The sequence below is a fragment of the Pristis pectinata genome, chromosome 3 (assembly GCF_009764475.1).
Source record: "Pristis pectinata isolate sPriPec2 chromosome 3, sPriPec2.1.pri, whole genome shotgun sequence".
Lineage (NCBI taxonomy): Eukaryota > Metazoa > Chordata > Chondrichthyes > Rhinopristiformes > Pristidae > Pristis > Pristis pectinata.
In genome coordinates, this window is record NC_067407.1 from 109,567,301 (window position 1) to 109,579,775 (window position 12,475).

The following is a 12,475-nucleotide window of genomic DNA, read 5'->3' on the forward strand; positions in this document are numbered from 1 at the left end:
TGATCAACAGACACAAGAATCTAATCCTGCCATGATAGCTGTCAAATTTGAACTCAATTAATTAAATAAACCTGGTGTTAGAAGATGATACCTATAATGGTAACTATGAAAACATCAGTGTCATGTAAATCCACCTGGTTCATTGTCCTTCTGAGGAGGAAATCTGTCATCTTTCTGCAGTGTGGGATAATTGTGACTGCAAACCCAATAATATCTTTGATTCATTTCAGGGCCAAATAGAGATGCCAGCAATGCCCAATGAATAAATGGGAATAACGGCCCAGCCTCAATCACCTGATTTCACCATATAGAAAGGAAAAATCTTTCATCATGTAAAACTTGCCCAGCAGAACATAATACTTGTATCCTCAACTGCTTCTGAAGTTCCCAGTGGCAGAGTCATGGTTAAGACATGCTTTGGTGACTGCTTATTATGGGGGTCTTTCAATTTCTGGTCACCATACACAAGGCGGTAGTTTAAAGTCAAGTCAGCACGTAGCAAGTTGCTGGGCATGAGTAGTCTGTAGCTGGAGAAAGGGCTCAGGTACCAAATCCCCGGAAATTGAGGCCATGCACACAGGTTCTGCCTTCTTTGTTTGAGGGGGCCTCTGGAAGAAAGCTGAGAACATACACAAAAAAATTTGTAGCATTGGTTGTATTAAACCATGAAAAGCTTGGTGGCGTGAATGAGGGAAGGGGTATATCTTGCTCCAATCTAGCACTAGCTTTTGAATCGTTCCTGGAGCAGGTCCCAACAGAATAGAAGAGGTGGCCAGATCCACTTTACCACTTACAAACTCAACTCTCATTCAGCAACTTCTTTCAGAAGCAGAAGTCATCCAGTGTTCAAGTGCTGCAATGGATCCCCGGCCCTGTAGCAAACAATCTCAACTACACCCTTCATGGTTCTGGATACCTACCCATGCTCAAATGGGCTTTGGTGTTTTCATGATATTCCAGCAATAACTGAAGTGAGGCTCTAGCAGAAAAGCCTCCAGAAGCAGGGAAGATGGAAGTTGGACTGCTTGCCTCAGCTAATTTTAGAGAGGATTGAAGAGAACAAGAAAAAGCTAGGAACAGCAAAAAAAAAGGCTGACAGCAGCCCAGAATAGATCTGTGTAGCATGGAGAAGTAACTCTATTCCTTCTGAATACAAATCAGTGATAAAAATGGATATATTTAAGGATTTTTAGTTAAGCCATTTTACTCTCGCAACAGTTAGGAAGCATCTTGATGAGCACCTTATCGCCAATAGGCTACAGTCAAAGTACTGGTAACTGAAATCGGTATAAATCAGTACTTAATGGTCTGCATAGGCCTGGTGGGCCAAAGGGCCTGTTTCTGTGCTGTAGGACTTTGTGACTATAAGTTTCTTCAATGCCAGTAGATAAATATTGTGTAAGGCTGGTTAGGGATAGTCAGCATGGCTTCATCCATGGGAAATAGTGTTTCACGAATTTGATTGAGTTTTTTTGAAGGGGTGACTAAGAAGATAGATGAGGGCAGCTGGGTAGATGTTGTCTACATGGACTCCAGCAAGGCCTTTGACAAGGTACCGCATGGTAGGCTGGCTTGGAAGGTAAAATTGCATGGGATCCAGGGCGAGCTAGCCAATTGGTTGCAAAATTGGCTTGATGGTAGGAAACAGAGGTGGTGGTCGAGGGTCATTTTTCAGACTGGAGGCCAATGACCAGCAGTGTGCTGCAGGAGTCAGTGTTGGGTTCGCTGTTATTCATCATTCACATTAACGATTTGGATGAAAATGTAGGTGACATGATCAGTAAGTTTGGGATGACGCAAAGATTGGTGGTGTAGTGGACAGTGAAGAAGGCTATCTAAGATTACAACAGGATTTTGTTCAACTGGACCAGTGCGCCGAGGAATGGCAAATGGAGTTTAATTCAGATAAATGCGAGGTTTTGGTTTTTGATAAGACAAATCAGGGCAGGACTGAGGGTACAGATATATACTTCCTTGGAAGTGGAGATACAGGTTGACAGTGTGATGAAGGTGGTTTTTGACATACTTGCCTTCAATGGTCAGGATATTGAGTACAAGAGCTGGAACGACATGTTACAGCTATACAAGATGGTGGTAAAGCTCCATTTTGGAGTACTGCATACAGTTCTGGTCACCCTGCTATAGGAAGGATGTCATTAAATGGGAAGGGTGCAAAAATGATTTAAGAGAATGTTACTGGGAATGGGGTGTTTTGAGTTACAAGGAGAGGTTGGATAGGCTAGGACTTTATTCCCTGGAGCGTAGAAGGCTGAGAGGTGACCTTATAGAGGTTTATAAAACCATGATGGGCATAGATAAGGCGAATAGCTACAGTTTTTTCCCCAGCGTAGCGGACTCCAAAACTGGAAGGCATATGCTCAAAGTGGGAGGGGAAAGATCTAAAAGGGATCTGAAGGGCAACTTTTTCCACACAGAGGGTGGTCCGTATGTGGAACGAGCTGCTAGGTGAGGTGGTAGAGGCAGGTATAGTTATGACATTTAAAAGACATTTAGACAAGTACATGGATAGGAAAGGTTAGATGGATATGTGCCAAATGTAAGCAAATGGGACAAACTCAATTAGGTAACTTGGTCAGCATGGATGAGTTGGGCTGAAGGACCTGATTTCCATGCTGTATAGCTCTATGAATCTGTGGCACTAAGATTCACAAAATGGGCACAGGTGTTTCATTTCTATTTTAAGATGAGACCACAGAAATATGTAAGTCTCATATAGGCCTATCCACCTCAAGATGTGTCCCTGTTGCACCCGCATTATAGCCATTCAAGAGAATAAGATGTACAAACTCCCCTGGCCTCAACTCAATGTAACTGCTCTGTGTAATGAATTGACCTGTACAATTGGTTTGTAAGACAAGCATTTCACTGTACCTCGGTACAAGTGACAATAATAAACCAATACCAATGCCAATACCAACCACTTCTCACTGTGTAAACCTCAATACAGATGCATCCATAATTCATGAAAAAAAACATGAATAAGGAAGAACAAGTGCCAATGGATATAGAAGGTTGTTTAAGCTGTTGAATCCAGGGTCATGGTTCATATACACTGCTTATGAATATCATCAACCTTTGCATGGTCATCTGTGAACGTGAAAAGTGAAAAGTCTATCATCCACATCTGTGCATTACCATCTTGTAGAAACCACAAACCTTAGAAAATATGGACTCTCCTTTAATCTCTAAAATGGATCTACCCTTTTCGGTGATGTCATAAAATTAAATATAATTACCATGTAAATGACTTGACTGGTGTACTTGGAGACCTTGGTTTTAATCTGTACCAGTCTAGCTCGCCTTGATCTGTCACACTGGGAAGTAGATAATGCAGGAAGTCGGTTACCTTATAGTGACACATCAGCCTGCTCCTACAAAGATTTCTAGCGAGAGGTTTTCAGCACCAAGGAAATGATTGGTATGGGCATGAGTGGTGGATATGCCTGTTAAGGCAAAGCTATCTCTGTAACATTGAGCAACCATTCCCACTTCACTACTAAAAAGGCAAAAAGCTTACCATATACCACTCACAGCTGCAGGTCTTGTACTGGCACAGCACAAAGAGGTATTGACTCATCATTATTACAAGAGAAAATTTTCCATCAATAACTTTTCCTAGTTTTTCCTTCCATCCTACTTAAATAGAAAAATTCATAAAATAGAAGAAAACACCTTTTGAGAGGTATGAACTGACTGAAATCAATGCTCATTAAATACTAACACCATTGAGTCATGCAACCTTATTTAGAGCAGCTGTGGTCACCCTTTCAGAACACCAATTAATTATTACACTATCAAATTAAAACTGAAGTTGCATTCCATTCTTATTTACATTAATGTGCATGACTTATAGCATTCTTATGGAATTTGCAATTCCATCACAAGACCAATTTAAGCATTCAGTATTCTTTTGATCTTTTGATCAAATGAACTTTGTATATGGACTGTAAATGTAATAAGCTATAATTAATAAATATGAAGACAAAAGAGCATATGCTGGTGGCAAACAGGGAAAAAAAGCCATAATTTAAACTGTCAAACAGTAATGTGATCAAACCACCTAACTAAAGGGTTAAGAAGACCCACTGAAGGCATTGCAATAAAGATCATAAAATGCAAGACCAAAGAAGCTGACCAAAAAACCTTGCAATACAACTACATCACTTTAGGTAGACAGAGTAACCATTTAAATGTCACTCTACAAGTTCATATGGAAGAAAAAAAATACACACAGAAACCTACTAATGGATGACTTGACCTGAGACCAAAAACACTAATCAGGAGACAACTTGCTACACATGGCAAAAAAATTTCAGTCATGACCTCCCTTTCAAATCCATGTTGACTCTGCTCAATGTTATTATTATTTTCTAAATAATTTGTTAGCACTTCCTAAATAATAAATTCTAGCATTTTTCCTTTTATTGATGTCAAGCTAAATAGTCATTAATTCCCTGTTTTCTCTCTTCATGTTTATAAAGCCTTGATCTCTGGTTAGGTGCTTAATTATCCAACAACATTCATGATTGGAAGTGGCAGGTTACAGCTTTAATCTGATCTGTTGGCTGTGGGATTCTTTAGCTATGAATCTAACATGGCATTTGGCATACATGTAGTTCCGTGCAGCTCCAGATAGCTCTGTGTAGCACTAGGTTAATCCTCAGGCTTGATAAAGACATCAGAGTGATGAATACACAGGTCTTGAGATGATAGATTATGGTGGAACACAATTCTGCTCCTACACATGGCCCATATGCCTCATGGATATTCTATTTAATTTGGTAGATCTGCAACCTCGATGATTTGGCATGAAAGCTTATACATGTCTGATCCAAGGATGAACAAGATGAAAATCTCCTTAATTCTAACCCAAATGTGCTTTTTGTAGGCTGCTTCAGACACTACTTATACCAAAGCCTCTCCTGGGAAACAAACTGAACAGTTCCTACCAAGCATGCTCAAGATTTGCCTGGTTCCTTGGTGTATGTCTAATAGAATGCCAATACCAACTGTTCTATTGGACATGCACCAAGGAACATAAGAAAGAGAAGCGGGAGTAGGCCGGTATTGGGTCTGCTCCACCATTCAATAAGATCAGGGCTGATCCAGTCTTGACTCAATGCAACCATTCCGCTCTTTCCATTTCATAAATCCACACTCACTCTGTCCTATAATTATGTTCAAGATGCCCTAATTACCACATCCTAATAATAAATTCTACCGTTTCCCCTATTCCTGGTGTAAGGCTCTAGATCTTCATTTTTCTCTCTCACCGCTCATGTAAGTAGCAGAGTTCACTTAGTGGCTTTCAATCTGTGGAAACCTTTTGAGAATCAATGGAATTTTATATTAGAGGATGAGAACGGGAGCAGGAGGAGGCCAATCAGCCGCTGGAGCCTGTTCCACCATTCAATAGGAAAATAGTTGAGCCAATTTGATCTGAACATCACCATCCCTCTCTGTTTCCATACCCCTTGACTCCCATGAGTATATTACTGCTATTAAATAGCATTAATGTATGCTTTTGTAATCCCAGGGCAGATTGGAGGCAAGCAAAGCTCTGTGATCACAGCAGTCTTCTTCTCAATCACTCTCGCTGCATAATTGCATCTCAAGTTTTTTGCTGCTGTATGGGACAACAGGATAAATGGAAACTTTTCTGCCTTTGTTACCTCTGATCCAACCTCAGTCATTAAATCACAATACAGACACGATGCTTGCTTATATGCATGTTTGGAAGCTAACCTCGAGTCACCCATCCTTCATTGAAGTGCATGAGCAGAAAAACATCTGGAAGATAAAGATCCCCTACCAACATACCCCTGGAACACAAAACTGAGCTCAAAAATTGAGACCCACAACAAGGCACTGGTAAATGTGGATCACTTTTCATATCTCAGCAAAGGCAGATATTGACAATGAAGTTCATCATCACCTCCAGTGCCAGCAGCACCCTCAGCTGACGGAGGAAGAGCGTTAGAAGTCCAAGACCTCAATTGCATCATCAAGCTCATTATCTACCAAGCAGCATATTCCTGTCTTCCTGTCTACTTCAGAGACATGGCCAACCTACAATATGTGCCTCAAAGCACTGGAGAGGTATGATCAATATTTTCTCCACAAAATCCTCCAAATCCTTCAGCAGGGCTGGTGAACCAATGTTAGCATTCTCTCTGAGGCCAACATCCCCAGCACTGAGGATCTGATCACACTCAACCAACTCTGTGGCTGGGCCATGTCATCTGCATGCCTGACACCAGACTCCTGAAACAAGCACTCTGAGTTCCATTCCTGAAAGAGATTTCCTGGAGGACAGAGAAAATGCTTCCATGATTTTCTCAAAGTCTGCTTGAAAAAATGTAATGTCCTTACTGACTCATGGGACTCCAAACTGCAGGTGAAGAGTACGGCATCCCAAACTACCCACCCACTCATTCAAGCACAAGCTGTCCCACCTGTGGCAGAGTCTGCAGATCCCATATGAACCCACAGATAGGAAATGGAAGCAGATCATTCTCACTGCCTAGAGACTGCCAGAGAGAAATTGTCAGTGTCCATTGTTACAATAATAACAAAAACATTTGGCTTAATGCTGAACACACCAACTTTCTTGCCTTGCTAGATATACACATGATTCCTAAAAATTCAGGTTATTTTTAATGATTCACATCTGGCACCTGATAATGAGAATTTATTGGATGAAGAAAATATCTTGTTTTGGTATATATGAGTCTCTGTGAATGGGACAGTTCACCTTCATCATAATAGAACGTAAATTCATGATGTTGCACGTCTGTTGATCATTAGCTCAAAAACATGAATTGTTAATACCATGCATTTATCCTGTGTAATAATATAACATTTGACACAACATTACTTCTTTGTTCCAGCCCAGTGGGAACAGATGTTTAATTACCATTACCTTGTCCTGGGAAATGTGCTCCACCCACAAGAACACTAGGACAGCCCTCCCAGCTGTGATGATTCCAACTTTTTCTTCACACTATTCCAGTCCAATGGCTCCCAAATCTCTGTTGGAGTCTCTCTCTCTATTTGCACGTCACTGAGGCATCCCACATACCCCTTTGCAATGATTTTTGTGTCACCTTTGTGAATTAAGATTGTAAGAATTAACATTGAATGTGTGGTACTGTGTTTTCTGTATTTGATATTTTGGTACAGTATTTGATATTTCAACTTACAATGAGAAAATATTGTAATTTTCTTCACATTTTTTCCTTTTCACTTTCTCTGCTGTTATGGCGAATAACTTAAAAGCTATTAAAATCTACATATGTACACATATTTAGAAACAAGGGATTGATATCATCATCTGATATATTAAAAAAAATTAACTCTCACAGGAATAATGCGGTTAAAATATTTTTACAGAAGTTTAAATTCAAAACTGTGTACATTAAACCTTCTGCTAAAAAGAAAAACATACTTGGTTTATACTTTCGGAGAGCTTGTAATTTAAATTTTACCACTGACCTAATAGGTCAAAAATATAACTACATTTTTTCTCATTAATCTTATAATTTGAATGGCTATGTTCCTTGTTTAAACTCTTTCCTATTTCTTCCATTTTCTTTCAATTTCTTGGTTTCCTTTTAGGTTTTATGTAATATATGAATCAATCTTTTCAGTAGGTTGCCTTTAGCAAAAGAAAATATTCTTAGTTCGTAATCTTACTATTTTCCCTACCCTCAGATGAAGTTTAAACAGGTGTTGACCTTAGACGAATGCAGACTGCAGACAGAAGACAAAATTATACAACCAATTATACCGTGGTAGTGGTAAAGGACCTTGGCATTTGTATTCAATTGTCTGCTGGTACATTTGGTATTAGTATTGGTTTATTATTGTCACTTGTACCGAGGTACAGTGAAATACTTGTCTTGCATACTGTTCATACAGATCAATTCTGGAAATGGGCAGGAGAAGAAATTCAAACTTGAAAAACTTTTAAAAATGAATCCCTTTTTAAACTTGAGTACATAACAAACTATAGTGATATTGTTTCCTGTGCATACAGTAGCTGATGCAGTGATTATTGTACATCTTTTGGCTTCATTTTCATTTGACTCAGAATAGTATAATGATACTATTATTGTTGAATTGATCTGCTTTCACAGCTGCTTTGCACTAATTTGAGAGCATAGAATAATGACTGAATTATATTTATTATTTCTTAATTGAGCACTGGCTTAGTTACATTAGTTGATGATTAAGAGAATCACCTGCCTCTCTGTAAGACCATGAGGTCAATTATCATCTGTGAGAGCCCCTTCCAATTTTCTTTTAATTTATTATTTTTTTGGAATCTGGGTGTCATTGACAAAGCCAGTGTTTATTGTCAATCCCTGATTGCCCTTGAGAATGTTGTGATAAACTATCTTTTTGAAATGCTATAGATTTTTTGGTGGAAGTTCTCACAATGTTGTTAGGAGGGAGTTCTGGAATTTAAAACCTAGCAGCCATGTGGGAATAATGACACATTTCCAAGTCAGGATGGTGTGTGACTGGGAGGGGAATTGCAGGTGGTAATGTTACATTGCACAAGCCCTATCTTTTCATGGTGGTAGAGTGCATGGATAAGGGATGTACTATCAGAGTAGCTCATGCAAGTAACAACAACACACTGCATTCTGGAGAACACAGTGTTCGTCAGTGGTGGAGGGGATGAATGTTTGGGGGAGGGGTGGGGTTGGAAGTTGCAGGGTATCAATCACGTGGGCCACTTTGACCTGCAAAGCATTGAGCTTCCCACAGATTAAAATTCCCGGTCACTGTTATGTTTGTTCTTCATCACGATACAAACTTGGTGTGGGTTTAACATCTGAACATTTATTAAAACAACAAAACAACAACAGGCTGCAACAGACTTGCGACAGACAGGCTGGCTGCTTTTCCCGCTCTTTCCAGCCACTTCCTGTTTCCCCCATGTGACCCCTTGCATTGCCTGCTGGGAACTGTAGTTCTTTATTATAACTACATAATAACACAATCATTAAATGTTTGAAGACACAAAAGGATGATTATTTCAAATTCAAACAACTACATTGGGAAGAAATATCAATAAAACTTTGTGGAAATGAAGCTCAGCAAAAATAGTATTTTGAGTCATGTCAATCTCAAAATGTTGCAACGGAACCAAATGAGAAGAAAGGACTTTTACCTGTATTCTCTGTAGCAATAACACATTCATGTAAAAATCCTACTATAAATACACCTGTATTATCTCCAATCTTAGTGTACTACTAAGTGACTACTTAGTGTAAGTGCTGAACCTAAAGACTATATAAATGCAATACTAATGTTAATTGAAAATGTCATGATCGTAGAGTCATAGAACCACATGGCATAGAAATGGGCTCTTTGGGCCACCACATCCATGCAAGCATTTTTGTCCACTTACACTAATCCCATTTGCTCACATTAGATCTGCATCCTTCTATGCCTTGCCTATCTGTGTCTGTATAAATGGTTCTTGCAGGTAGTAATTGTATCTGATTCTGCCACCTCCTCCAGCAGTGTGTTGCAGATATCAACTTCTCTGTGTAAAAACATTCCCTTCAAATCTCTTTTAAAACTCCTTCTCTCACCTTAAATATATGCCCTCATGTTTTTGAAACCCATGCCATGGAAAAAGATTCAATCTATCCTATCCATGCCTTTTATATTTTATGTACTTCCAGCATAATCACATCCTTCCTATAGTGTGGCAACCAGAACTGCACACAGTACTCCAAGTGCACTTGAACCAGTGTTTTGTAAAGTTGCAACATAACATCTTGATCTTTATATTCTATGCCCTGACCTAAAGGCAACCATGCCATATCCCTTCTCCATCAACTATCTACTTGTGTTGCCACTTTCAGGGAACTATGGACTTGAACCCCAAGGTCCTCTGTTCATCAACATTCCTTCATGCCCTGCCATCTACTGTATATGTTATACCTCTATCTGGCATCACTTTGCAATTGTCAGGATTAAATTCTATCTGCTCAATGGATCTGCTCAATATGCATTTGACATTTATTACCTAATACAATCCACACCACCAGATAAATTACCTGCATATTGACTATCCACAACAATTGTTGGTTCAGCCCAAATTCCTACAGCAAATATTTGGCTCCACAGATTTCCATTGCATGCTTTCCCTCTATCATTAGTTGGGGGCATTGCAACAGTAGAACCCTGCTAAAATACAAGAAGATTTTTTTTAGAGAAGGTTCAAATAAACAGACATACAATATTGCTTAACCCATTAGACATACGACATAAAGATGCAGAGAAAACATTTAACAATATCCACCACAGACAAGAAAAATATTCCAGGAATTTCCAATTGAACAAAATGAGAATCCAACACACGTTTCAAAAATTGCCTAATTAAGGAATTGCATGAGACCTTTGTGGAGCAGTTACTTATACAAATAAGTAAGTCATCTTAGGGTGGTTCTGGGTAGCTACTTTAGAGCAGTGCATGATATGATGCCAACATAATATATTACCTGCCCACTGTCCTAGAAGATGGAGTGTGTTCTGTAGTAACCTGTGTCATTTAAGAAGCCTATTGGTTTTCCACTCAAGCAGGAAAAAAGATTGGAAGCTGCAGATACGATATTGATTTCCATATGTGGTAGTATATCTCAAAGCAGATCTCTTAGCAACCAAATAATGTCTGGAAAATAGGTGCATGGCACAGGAAGGATGGGCAACATTTATTTTCTTTAATTTGGGCTTCAATAGCATTGCACCCACATTATTTTCAATAGATTTTCTGTTACCTATACTTCACTATGATTAAAAAGACAAATGGATGTGTAAATTATGTAGAAATCAGGGACAGACTGCCACCTTGAAAACAATGGTACTACAAAAACACCATAATTACTTCAATTTGAAAGTGTCACAAATTATGAATTCTGGTAAAATCTCAATCAGTCATGGTTCTCTCTTGTCCAGTAAAACATAAAGGTTCCAAACTAAAGTTTGCACAAAAGCCTTGCAAAAAAAATTGCAACTTGGTGACTTTTGTCAGCTATATGCAGCTCTAGTTGCTAGCAAGAAGTCAGTGGAAGAACCTGGTTAACATTAACCATCAGCATTTCACTAAATTGCTCAATTTACTCATGAATATTGTGTAGTTCTGTGTGAGCCACTCATTTGGATTATGCATGTGATCAACATATTAATAGACAATGCAAATGATTGCTATGCTAGCCAAGAAGAAAGCAGGTGCCAATTAAGTTGAGGATCCGGAGACCATTGACTGCCACTACCAGTGCTTTTCCTATGGTTTAGGTTGATTGGCAAGATATTATAGCAGTTAGAACTGATCTGCAAATACCTCCATTCTGACCTGGGACATGCAGAGCCAGTTAGTAATGGTAACTACTTGGTAGGTGTGCAAGAATCACTAACTAAAATTAGTACCATAATGGCTGGTGCTGGAAGGATGGCTTAAAGACTTAGTAATATCCTTGACATGATTCCACAGTAAGCTAGCTGTAATTAAACTATTAAATAAATATATTGTTCAAAACAAATCTGCACTAATTGATAGAACATTGGCACTTGTTACTGCAGATGATGTAGCATCCTATCAGATACAGGGTTGCACCATGAAGTGGAATGAATATTGGTATAATGGGTGATATTTTACAGATTTGTCTTTTCCAGAATATTCTTTCAGAAATGGTTTCTATAAATCCAGTTTCCCCAAAATGCAAATAAAAATGAGAATGCTTTAGGCAAGATGCAAATATTGCCATCATGACTTAATCCACAATATATGTGGAAAGTTTAACAAATTATTTAAAAAACAATTATATTAAAAATTTTGTATACAATTGCAATTAATAATTAACACACTTTAATTTAACTGTAATGGATGAAATACTAAAAATAAATTAAATATCTCATCAGAAATTTGTTGTTTCTCAGTTTTTATTCCCTGTCAGTTAAGCTAGCTGGAAGCCCACAAATGTTGGAAATATCAACAGGTTTGTCAAAGGCCATCATATGCATCTGAAATGCAAAATTAATAAAGCTTTCACTCAAAAGTAGCAGGATTGAATTACTCTAGCATACTGCCCCAATGGAAAGGAGCTTGGGTATATTTTCACAAGGAAATGGATAGAAATGTTTTCCTGAGCCCATCACCTAATTGCTACCAGCAGTTATGAGATGCCAAACAGAAAATCTCTTTTGTAGTGCTAGTAGTTGTTTTATACTAAATTAAAATAAAAAATTCCATAGAAAGTCTTAATAAATATAAATCACATAGAACTTTATCCAAATTGACTTCAAAGAAATGAATTTCAGTGGCAGTCTACAAATTACTGATGCAGCTATATTTCTCATTTAGTGCTAATAACTCGGGAAGAAATTCCAGACAAACTATGTTTTGAAACATGTTCTGATAGATGTACTTTAATGT

General features: G+C 38.4%; 1 protein-coding gene across 1 annotated transcript in view; it reads right to left on the reverse strand.

The window, feature by feature from the left end:
* Nucleotides 1-12,475, reverse strand: part of ush2a (Usher syndrome 2A (autosomal recessive, mild)) — a 630,034-nt gene that overhangs the window by 494,769 nt on the left and 122,790 nt on the right. The window contains 3 exon segments of the mRNA XM_052011249.1: nt 6,944-7,005; nt 7,007-7,127; nt 10,101-10,230. Coding sequence (XP_051867209.1) covers nt 6,944-7,005; nt 7,007-7,127; nt 10,101-10,230 — 313 coding nt within the window.